The 11,828-nt window shown below is 44.3% G+C and overlaps 1 protein-coding gene across 2 annotated transcripts; it reads right to left on the reverse strand.

Annotated features, from left to right (window-relative positions):
• Positions 1-20: 20 nt before the first annotated feature.
• Positions 21-10,690, reverse strand: SERPINC1 (serpin family C member 1). Of its 2 annotated transcripts, none has more exons than XM_081221123.1 (7): positions 10,559-10,690; positions 7,909-8,278; positions 7,383-7,598; positions 6,558-6,695; positions 4,447-4,837; positions 3,297-3,361; positions 21-593 (listed from the first exon to the last, which is right to left on the reverse strand). In XM_081221123.1, exons 1-7 carry the CDS (start codon positions 10,597-10,599, stop codon positions 417-419), a joined length of 1,398 nt encoding a protein of 465 aa, XP_081077249.1. In that variant the 5' UTR covers positions 10,600-10,690; the 3' UTR covers positions 21-416. The 2 variants fall into 2 exon arrangements, with proteins under 2 accessions (XP_081077249.1, XP_081077248.1); XM_081221122.1 differs by lacking the exon at positions 10,559-10,690 and adding an exon at positions 9,469-9,792.
• Between the last annotated feature and the right edge of the window lie 1,138 nt (positions 10,691-11,828).

Raw genomic sequence — 11,828 nt, forward strand, 5'->3', positions numbered from 1 at the left:
AAGAACATTATGCATGTGAGTGGTTTGAGAATTAAATGATTTAATATTCAGATTTGAATCTCTGTCTTTTCTGTATAGAGATTAATTCGTTTTAAATTTTTGGATTTTTTTTAGTATGAGGGGATTACCTAGATTTCAAGCTCCCCCTGCCCTCTCAGGATGCCTAACCATCTTTCAAGATGAAGCAGTGACATATCTCCCTTCTTCACTTTCTTTACCCAGATGGGTTCACTGGTAGAGAACAATTGAAAGCCTCATTTTACCAAATGCCCAACAGCATCTCTATCCATTTCTCCTTTCCTTGGCTTCGTTTCAGGTGGCAAAGTCCATTCGTAATTGTGAGATATGGGAGTAGTTGTATTTATTTTTACTTCTATTCACAAACCAAAATAGGAAGAACTATAAAGGATAACATTTTAGTTAACACAAGGGTTGGCTACTCTGCCCATGAAGATAATAGTGTTCAGAGCAACTTCCCTGATAAGAACCAGGAAGGGCCTGTTGGCCTTGAAGGTCACTCTGCTGGGGTTCAGCGAACGGCCAGCAATGCCAATGACGGTACTTGCTGCTGCTTCACTGCCTTCCTCGTTTACCTGCAGGTCAAATAGGAAACAAACTGCTACATTAGCTACTCTGCAGCTCATTACAGGCAGGTAAATCATCCATCGACACAGCAATTCCTCAAAATGCCATTTGTTTTCCAGGTGAAAGTACACTTGGGTCAGGTTGGGTTCCCTCTGGAACCCTACTTTTAGTCTTTCTTTCATCCACTGAATATTGATGTAAGCACTTGTATTCATCCAAGCCTTGTGCTGAATAATAAATGCCAGGGTCCATTCAGATAATCTGTAAACCAGAAATCTGGATGTATACGAGGTTGTCACATTTCTGGCTGGCACCATTGTATATGGTATTGTACTAGATACTAAAAGACATTTTGACTCCAGATTAGAGCACTATAGTTGAGATAGTTTCACTCCTGGAGCATCAAGATCCCAGATACAACTACTGTAAGCAGCCACTCAGGAACTAGGGCCTATGAAAAGAGGAGGGTCCTCTGGCTGGATGAGATGAGTACTTCTTGGAGCAGTAGACTGAAGTGATGGTATTTGAACTTGCTGATAAGTAGAACTGCACAGGTCTGGAGGGAGATATCTTTAGAAAACTTTGTTTGGGGACCCAGAATGTCACTAAAACTCTGTCCCTGCCTCTAATGAAAGCACTTCAGATCCCTGAGTCTTGAGGAGCTGGTTGATGCTGATCTCTCCCTCCCTCCTTCCTTACCACCTTCCTTCTGGCCATACTGTCTATTTCATGATCATTCTAGTACTAAATTTATGAGCAGACTGGAGCTTTTGTAAGACCAGGATCCTTTTATTCAAATCAGATTCTGGTTTTTAATGGCTTCTCAGGAGATCTACAATCAGTTGGGGTGTGTGTATTGGGTTCCCAAGAGCCATGGAGGAGCCTTGCATCATTGTTTAGTTGGCTCAAGTAGACAAAATGAATGTAAACTTCTGCTTCTTCTTAATAGTTACTCAAGGCCCTCAAGGAGGTCTGAGCTGACCACTTCGATATGGGGTCCTTGGAAGAAGATTCTCAATCATAGTTAAAACCCTGAGGACTCATCTTCCCTTGCAGCCTTTCTAAGTGCTCTTTCTTCCATAATCCATATGGTATCGGTGTTGTTTTTACTTCCAAACCATGAATCCAGTACTCATGTAAAATCCCCTGTTCTGACCTCAGTATCTTTAAGATATATCCCTCTACTCTTGCTGTTGTCCTACAGGTCACTAACATCTATTGTCCTATGGATTATACTCCCACATTGAGGATTTTGTTGCCTAGCCCGTAGCCTTTCTGTCTATCCTAACTCCTGATACCATGGGACCTAGACAATTAAAATATCGTGGTAGGAGACCCATTCAATACTCTAACCTCCCATGTCTTTCATCTCATCAAACCCAATGAGCATTACCTTCACTTAAGGAAACCAGTCCCTGGCTACACCTTGAACTTGCCATCTCTCAGAACATCTAGACTTTTGAGATTATAATTACATTATCCTTCTCTCAGACTATATAACCTTCGGTTTTTTTAAGCTATCACACTTCCTCGCTCCCATTACAATTACTCTGACCTCCTCCTGTCCCTTGATCCCTCCACTTTCCTCCTAACTACATATTTCCCACTGAGCTTGGACTCTGCAACTATATTTACTAGCATGATGCCCTGAAACCTTTCTCTCTGACCACAATCTTCTTTCTTTGCAATTTCCTCAATCCTGTGACCTTCTCTAACATTGCCCCATCACATTTCCCTCATAGCCTGGTTCCCCCAAAGAATAATCTGTGTAAATGGTTCCCAAACCGGGTTGTGCATCAGAATTCCTTGAGGAGCTTTGTAAATATACAGATTCTCAGACCCCATCCTGAGTCAAGCTCCCCAGAAAGCTAATGCCATTGATCTATATAGCTCAGTATTTGTTTGAGAACCAGAAGTTCTAAAGGCTTTATACAGCTCTAACTCTAGTAAAGGTTTCCATGGGCATCTTAGTTGGGGCAACACTAGGTTAAGCAATACTGAACCATTTTCTTCACTGTGGAACTGCTCAGACGTCGGCACTCCAATGTGCATTAATTCTTGTTAATTTCTCAAGAAGAGGATGTACATTTATTTGACCATCTAACTTTCTGTTACCTGCAGTATAGTCTAGAGCTCTAGTTTTCTGGAACACACTTTAGGACATGATCTACACTCACCAGCTCCCCTTCCTTACTTTCCACTTGCTCTTCAGCCATTACAACTAGGCATGTGCCCCTACTGCGCTGTCCAAATTCCTCAGGGAAAAGTCACCTTGGTCACTTTTCAAAAAATCTTCTTACTAGATGCTTTCCATTGTCTTAACACTCCTTCCTGGGTTTCCATTAGCTCATCCTCTCCTGGTTCTCCTCATCTGAATGCCTTTGCTGGCTGTTTTTCCTGTGTCACCTTCCCCTTAATGTCTATGTTCCCAGGAGAGGTAGAGGATGGAGGGTGGAACAATTAGACCATGAGGGCTTCAAGTCAGGGCTATATTGTAGCAGTCCTCGTGGAGGAGGGTGCTACAGATTTGGGGTTTGAGGGACACTGGAATCATGCCTTTTTCCACAGCTGTCTCCTAGTGTTCACACATCTGCTGTCTACACTGTAAGAGCCAGTGGAGGAACAACTCCAAAGTTACTAATCACATGAGATATTGATGTATTGAATAAAAAAGCAGCAGAAGAATAGAGAGCGAAGAGAGGTGTACTCACCTCAAGAAATGCCTTGTGGAATGCATCTGAGACATAGAGGTCATTCCGGCCTTCTGCAACAATACCTAGAAGGAAGACCAGAGAAAGCTTTGTGAAATGGGAGAAGGTTGGCTTCAACCCACAGAAAGGAATTCAGTTTAAATTAAGAGGTCCTTTGGGGCTTTTTTGAAAAATAGAAAGAAATTCTGGACCCTCACTTAATGATACCCTGAAAAATAAATACATGTTAAAAATAATAAAGTACTTTGGGTTTATTCAGCCTGGCTCCTGTGAATTTAATCTCCTGCTTCAGCTCATGGGGGGTTGGGGTGGGGGGAGGTGAGGACTCTGTTCTTAAAGAAAAACTCACTCCATCTGGTAGGAATGTCTTCCCTTCCAGTGTGGCAACACTTTGGGAGTGGTTTTCAGACTTAGTTTAAAGATAGACCATTAAAGGTAAATCCAATTAACTAATGTTGTAAACTCCTTTTTAAAAAAGAGATATTTTAGGGAATTCCCTGGCGGTCCGGTGGTTAGGACTCCGTGCTCTCACTGCCAAGGGTTCAATCCCTGGTTGGAAACTAAGGTCCCACAAGCCACACAGTGCAGCCAAAAAAAAAAAAAAAAGAGAGACAGAGAGATTGTAATGCATATTTTTAAAGGATGGTGGGTTGGAAGAACCAAACCAACTTAACACCGTTATCAAAGTATCAAAACTGGGAAGGGGGTGACTGTATCTGTCCATGTGACCTTAGAAATCACATGAGTCCTTTGGAATATCAGGTGAAGAAGGGCTATTACATGTCAGCTATGCCTATTTTGTGGGACCCGGATGTCCCTGGCTCTTAATCATATCTGTCTCCTTGCTCTGAATTTTCTGATGCTTTTCAAGTTCTTTTCTACCTGGTCCCATCTCTTCTATCAGTTACAGACTCATAAGGTTCCAGTGCCATATGGGCCTGGATACAAGAGATCCAAGAGCCAACGTCCCATTTTACAGAAGAGAAAACTGACACCTTGAGAGGGAAGGGATTTCCCTGAGTTAGCAGTAGAACTGGGATTAGAATCCAGGTGTCCTGATTCGCCCTTTTCTACTCTTTCCCCATCTCTTCCACCTTTGGTCAGACTTCTTTGGGGACAGAGAGAGGAGGAAAGTCCTTCCTGCACTCACCTGGGAGCTTGGACTTCTCAGGGCTGAAGAGGTCCTCAAGGCCCATGTCTTGCAGCCGCTCCTTCACGCTGAAGCTGTCCTCGATGCGGAAGTGGGGCATGTGGACCACCAGCAGTGTCTCTGCCAGCTCATCTAGCCACTCCTGCAGCACCTCTGGGGTGAGTTCCTGTTCCACCTTGGTCAGGCTCTTCTCAAGCTTGGGCAGGATGAGCACCATGGTGATGTCATCACCCTTGAAGGGCAACTCAAGCACCTGGGTGCCCTCTGCCACGCGCCGATAGCGGAACTTGCCTTCCTGGTACATCATGAATACTGAACACGACTCCCCATTGGCCTTGTAGAAAAGTTCTTTCCTTGTGTTCTCAGGGCTGAACTTTGACTTCCACAGGCCCTGGAAGAAGATGCCAGGTGGGAGAATCACAAAGCAAGAAGACCAAAAACATCCGTAGGAGAATATTGACATGGGAAGTAGTCACAATATTTTATTACATTAATATGTAAGTGTAATTGTTAAGAACAAAGGCTAGAGGGATACGCATGCAAAGGTCTTAACACTGACTATGTCAGAGTGATAGAATCATGAGTCGTTTTTTTTTCTGTGAACTTTTCTGTATTTCCTAGATTTTCAGCAGTGACTATTTGATTTTATAACAAGAAAAATAAAAACAAGAACAACCTACTGGCCTCTTTGCAAGTCTCTTCTGGAGTTTAAATCTAATTGCCTTTTGCTTTCTGCCTCCCACCAGCCTCTTTCTGAAAGGCCATCCTCCAAAATGCTGGGCTCTGTTCCTGATGAATAAAGCCGGACAGAGGTAATAACCCCAGGGGGGTCATCTGGGAGTCCTGCCGGGCAGAGAGTGAGGCCTGGCCAACTTTCTGTTCAAAGAAGGAGGGGATACAAGACACTCCTTTGACATTTCTGAGTTGTAATTATCATTCCTTGTCATCTTCTGGCTCTTTGATTTTGGGACAAGTCATTTAACTCTTTGAGTGGTGGTTCTTCATCTGAAAGATTAGGAGCTGGTTGTCACTAATATTTGTAGGATGCTTACTGTGTGCCAGGCACTGCTCCAAGCATTTTATGTGCATTAACTTAATCCCTTCAGTAACCGTGTAAGGTAGATGTATCATTATTACCATTTTATAGATGTAGAAGTTGGGGCATAGAAAAGTCCCAAGTAACTTGCTCAAGTTTACAGTCAGAAATGGAAGAGTCAGAATTTAAATTAAGTAATCTGTCTGAGCAGCCCAAGTTCACATTTGTGATGTTATGAAGATCAGGAGGACTAATAAAAGGCAAAGTGTTCCATAAATTGTAAAGGGCAGTACACATTGTAGAAATGCAACCTACTCCATTCTTAGGGTGAGGGACCCCCCAAGCAACAGAGTAATTGACAACAGCAGTGACTGGCTAACCCCCTGGGCCCAGTCGGGGAGAAGAGTGTATCTGGAGCATGACCCGGGAAGGGCACAATTCAACCTGCATTAAGCTGGAGGCCCTCCTGAGTATCAATGGTCTGTTTATTCCCAGGACCTTCTCCGTCATCCTTCCTAAATGTAATAAAGTTGGAACAGTCTTTAGAACTCCTGACTCTCTGAGAAAGACAAAGCCGTCTGCATGATCATGTAACAAGGCCTCTGCAAAGTTTGAGGTTAGTCTGGCATCAGGAGGTTCAAAAGCTTCAGGCAACAGGAATTTTGAGTCACTGCAGAAGCTGCTCTAGATGATGGAGAAAATCTCATCACTGAGGATTGTCTATAGACTGTCATTTTGTTCCAGATTTCAAAATGGAGTTAATTAAGGACAGGAGAAATCGTCACATATATATGAGAATTTATTACCACGCACACCTTGCTGCTGAGCATGCTGGGTCTGTGAGTGTGTACACTTTGCCTTGGGCCCAGAGACACTAACAGGCCCCCTTTGGACCTCAGCCCAGTAGCCACAGCCCTAGACATGACTCTAGACTCAGCAAATTTGTATTTTACCCAGACCATGCATGTACCATTTCTCAAAAAGATCTACTGACACATGCCCAATGGTATGAAAGAGGGTAAGCTGGAGGGAAAACAAGTCATTCCTGAGGTCTCTCCAGGGACATTTTGAGTACCTTGAAGTAAATGGTGTTGACCAGCACCAGGACAGTGAACTCATTGATGGCTTCTGGGGGAATGACGTCAGTGATACGCCCATCAGTCTTATTGGATATCCATTGGTTGATGGTCACTCTGGACTGCTCTGCATTTCCCTGAGGAGAACAGGAAACAAACCTACGCAACTGTGCTATTCAATTGGCTTCTCCATTTCCCTGTGAAGCACTTTATTTTGTCCATCATCCCTCTGCTCTTTCCCACCATTTGGTTTAAGCCATCTCTCTAACCCAGATTGGGGAAACCTCACATATCTAGTATAATGTCGTGAATCTTCCATATCGTTAATAAATGGTAACAGAAGAAAGAGAAAGAAAGGAAAGAAAAAGAGGAAGAAATAAAGAAACAGAAGAGGAGAAAGATAGTCTGAGAAAAGAAAACAAAATATTATCTTCTCTGACTCTGGAAATTTGAACTCTTATTAGTATTCATGAGATATGTTCTATGGGAAGCTAACGAGTGATGCAGGAGTGGGGGGGTGGGCAGGAGAGATGCACATGTGGTCCAAAAAGTTTGAGAAATACTGATTGAATAAAGTCAGTAGATTTCTTTGTTGCAGGACTTTTATATAACTTTTTCAGAGCAGCCTCTACAATCCAGAGATTACATTGATTTCTCAGGTTTCAAGCAAGAATACATATCCCAGGGGCTCTGACTTATAGTATTATAACACCTCCACCTGCTTTCAACTACCATAGCAGTGTTAATTTGGATCCTGCTTCTCTATCTCTTTAATTTCTGAGTGGAGAAGAACTCTGAGGCCAGGGGTGACATCTGCAACTCACCTTGAAGTCCAGGGGCTGGAGCTTGGCTCCATATACCATCTCACTGATGTCCTGGTAGGTCTCATTGAAGGTAAGGGATTTGTCTCCAAAAAGACGGTTGGCTGATACCAACTCAGAGGATTTATTGGCTTTTCGATAGAGTCGGCAGTTCAGTTTGGCAAAGAAAAAGTGGATCTGATCAGATGTCTTCTCAGAGATGGTATCAAACTTAAAAACCTGTAGAAGCCAAAAGAAAAGAGCAGTGGGTCTGGCTAACATGGGTGGTGAGTACAGTGCCAGTCAGCCCCTGACCAATAGTTGTGAGTCCCTTCAAACACAGTGCCTGGCACAGCATAAATGCTCAGCTCATGTTTTCTAGATGAATAAATGGATAAAAGAAGAATAAAGAGTAGGAAGGAGAAAGAGATAAAGAAACACAAAGAGAATGGGATACCACCTAAAGTCTCTAAAGGGCTCTAGACCAACACATAGATGTTCTCCTGGGTGTTCCAGCAAGGAGGTTAGGCAGAAGGGCTTTGGGTTGTACCTCCATCAACTGCTTGAGGGTGTTGTCACAGGCACCCAGCTTGGTCATAGCAAAAGCTGTGGAGATACTCAGGGGTGACAGGAAAATGTTGTCCTTGTCATTCTTGGAGTCTGCCAGATGCTGATAGAAGGTGGTGGCAAAGTGGAAATTGGCCTTGGACAGTTCCCAGACCCGCCGGTTGGTGGCCCCGGGGATCTTCTGCTCTGAGCCCTCGACCTCGGTTGCTTTCTTCTCTGGGGCACGGTAAATGCACATGGGATTCATGGGAATGTCCCGAGGCTTGGCTGTGCAGATGTCCTCCCCAGGGCTCCGCTGACAGGTCACACAGCTCCAGAGGCCAATAAGCAGCAAGGAGAGAAGACATACACTCCTATAGGGGGACAGAAAGCCAAGTTAAGCTAGGCTGAGAAATCACCTGTCCCACTGCCCACCACAGATTTGCCCCAGTAAAGCATAGATTACCATCCCACCTGCTGTGGCCAGGAGGAGGGCCAAAATCTTGGAAAAGTACAAGTTTCCAGGACAAGTCCAGTCCTGGACTCCTTACAAGTGGATAGAAATTAGAATCAACTATTGAAGCAACTGAGGTTATTAGAAGTATTGTGTGCCCAAGGCCTCATGCTGGAAGATATAAAGAATGCAAAGTTTCCAATTGGTGAGATGGGACATGCACACAAGAAAAATGGCAGAGAACTTTAGTGCCCAATGAAAACTTAGGTCAGTTGGAGGAGACATTAACAGAAGCTGATTAGGGAAGGCCTCAGAAATAGATGGATTTTTAACCTGGATGTTAAAGGATTGGGAGGATTTTGATTGATTCAGCAGAGGGATTTCAGCAACATGAGAGGGTTAAGAAGGAATGAATTCTCCTAATTTGTCAATTTCATGATCCCTTTTTTTTTTTAAGTGAAATTAGTTTTATTTACTTTAGCCACAATCAATGTGCTGAAAACACCAGAAGTCTCTAGCTCCAGCCTAATCCTTCCACTGAGTTCCAGACCAGTTGTTTGCTGGACAATTCCACCTGGATGTCCTGCAGATTCCTTAGTGAAATGGGAGCAAACTGAACTCATAACTCTCACCCACACACATGTTTCTCCTTCTGTGTCCTTCAAGTCAGCAAATGGGACCCACAGGTACCTGAGAGCCATCCTGGATTTCTCCCTCTTACCCTTCTCATTAGTCACACCCTAGATTCTATGCATTCTGTTTCCTTGTTCTCTCACTGCCTTAGTTGAGGCCCTCAGCATTTTCTGATTCCTAGAAGTTTTAGTAACTTCCAACCTGTATTCGCTAAAGTAAATAAAACTAATTTCACTTTTTAAAAAAATGAGATCATGAAATTGACAAATTAGGAGAATTGGGACACCCAATTAAGTAAACCAAGAGATAAACTCTCTTGTAATGTTTTTGTAGATAAGACATGAGGGGCCAGGAACTTCCTGTGGCTGACTTGGGGCCCTTAGGTCTAGAGAGGGGAGTCTGTATGAGGGTACTGAGTCTTCTCAGTCTTCCCCCAGCAGAGAAGCAGGTTATGCACGCAGCGAAGAAAGGACTCACCAAAGTGGTCTGCTGGGCAAGCGTGGGGCTGGCTGGAAGCTGGGGGCAGCTGAGGGGTACTTGGCTTCTTGCATGATCTGAAGTGAACCCTGCAGTCCTTTTAAGAACAGAGGCACAGAATGGGAGAGCAGAGGCACTGAGGGAGCCATGGAAGGCAGGGTGAGGAAGCAGAGAGAATCTTGCCATTCTTCTCCTCAGCTTGCTTGCCTCTGTTTCCCATTTTGTCCCTCAGCTACATTTGGAAATACAAGTGGAGGCTGAGGGGGCCCTAGGAGCTCTGTTAAGCACGAAGAAAAACCAAGGTGGTCAAGCCACAGCCTCACTTCTAGCTTCCTGTAAAAAACCAGATCAAGGGCCTCCCTGGTGGCGCAGTGGTTGAGAGTCCGCCTGCCGATGCAGGGGATACGGGTTCGTGCCCCGGTCTGGGAGGATCCCATATGCCGCGGAGCGGCTGGGCCCGTGAGCCATGGCCGCTGGGCCTGCGCGTCCGGAGCCTGTGCTCCGCAACGGGAGAGGCCACAACAGTGAGAGGCCCGCATACCGCAAAAAGAAAAAAAAAAAAAAAAAAAAAAAAAAAAAAAAAAAAAAAACCAGATCAAGAAGGGAATGTGTGTGATGTTGAGGGCTGCAGTCCTTTGTCAAAGGTCACTGAGACCTTGGGTGGGGGGATGGGGGATGTGACAGGGGTGGGGCAGGGGGGAATTGAGTGGAAGGAGGAGCAAAAAGGGAGTTAGGAGGTCCTCACAGATTAAATTTGTCCTCTTTTCAGATGTATGGCAGGCCCAGCAGTTCCCCTTGGAGTATCTCCTGGACTGCTGTGAGGGCTGACACAGATGCAGCCTCTCTGTACAAGGGAAGATATCCCCTTTGTTTCTTGGATTAAGAATCCAAGGTGTGGCTTAGGGAAAGGCCTTACCCCTAGAAAGGAGTGGGAGGGAGGGCACTTGGAATGACGTCTTCCAAACAAGTCTGATTAAAACTATCAGGGAGAGGGCCTGATCTTCTCGAAGGTGTCGAGGTCATCCTGGTGAGTCCCTCAGAGGTCAGAAAACCCAGGAGGGCATGCAAAGGGAAAGCTCACCCCTCTTACCTTTTTCCAGCAGCTACAGTTCCTATCCCATTGGAAAGCATGGTTGCTAATCTTCCACAGGTCTGGGCGAGTGGAGATAGTGTGGTCTGAGGCAATCCCTCTGAACTGGTTCTTTTCTCTAAATCTGGATGAGGTTCCAGAGGCTAGGATGGGGGATGGAGCTGGTGAGGAGGGGAGGCCTGAGGTCAAAGGCTGATGACCTGCTCCCAGGGTTAAGCAAAGTGTAGAGCCCAGTACTGGTTAATTAGTAGAGAAGTTTTAAAGTTCAGTCAGGTCCAGAGAAAGAAGGTCCACCTTTCCTACCCATACTCCCTCACTTTCTTCTTCATCGTTATAGAAAAGGAAAAGGAGAACATATTCACAAATTTAAACTTAGTCAGAAAATACCACCTTTCCTACCCATACTCCCTCACTTTCTTCTTCATCTTTATAGAAAAGGAAAAGGAGAACGTGTTCACAAATTCATTTAGTCAGAAAATACCTAGCTGATGAGAACTTTGCAGGAATTTTTTTTCTTTTTTCCTGGTTAACCAAACCAGGAGGTAGAAGATAGTCTATTTTCTACATAAATAAAATAGTATATAACTAACCAAGTTGAATGTCCAGAATGAGGGGTAGTCTTCTACCTCTCAGTGCAATATCCTCTTTCTCACAGGTTTTTAGGGAAAGAGAGAGAAAAAGAGCCCATGTTATCTAATCATAGGGGAGAGAAGAGAAATATTCTGAAACAGGTGCCACTTTCAGGCCTCTAAGAGCTGATGTGTCAGCGACCCAGTCAAGGACACACAATGGTTACTCCTGTGTGTACAGTGGACTCATTCCCCATTCAGCGTTGAAGTGGTGGGAGGGGGCACAGGAGCAGGGGCCTCAGGGTGCTGCCAAGGACATTTCTAGGGTGGATGAGCTGGGTGGGAAATACTTCGAAAAATTCTCTTGGGGGATCAGGAGACAGGGTGGGGCAGGTGAAAAACATACATGCAACTACTGACATACTTCTAAGAAGCAAACAGAACGAATTATTTTTATATATGCATATTGTTATTTTTACTTATTTTAGTTATTGGGGAGATGAAGTCAAACTAATGGAGATAAAGGGCAGGTTTATGTTTATTTCCCTCTTCCTAAATAGCCTAAAACAGTATCATAAGGATTGCTGCAACTGTATTCACAGGATACAAGTATGCCACCTTCTGTGTGACTGAAGACTTCTTGAAGTTGGTATAGTCATAGGCATTCTAAAGAGTTCTTTATTCATTAGACAGGAAACTTC

Source organism: Mesoplodon bidens, assembly GCF_964165515.1.
Source record: "Mesoplodon bidens genome assembly, chromosome: 2".
Lineage (NCBI taxonomy): Eukaryota > Metazoa > Chordata > Mammalia > Artiodactyla > Ziphiidae > Mesoplodon > Mesoplodon bidens.

Coding starts and splice junctions, on each gene's coding strand:
- SERPINC1 (XM_081221122.1), bottom strand. CDS start 9,617: ATGGCTCCCTCAGTGCCTCTGCTCTCCCATTCTGTGCCTCTGTTCTTA. Junction 7,599..7,908: donor CCCTCAAGCAGTTGATGGAG/GTACAACCCAAA, acceptor TGGCTTCTACAG/GTTTTTAAGTTTGATACCAT. Junction 3,362..4,446: donor TGAGAAGTCCAAGCTCCCAG/GTGAGTGCAGGA, acceptor TCTTCCTTCTAG/GTATTGTTGCAGAAGGCCGG.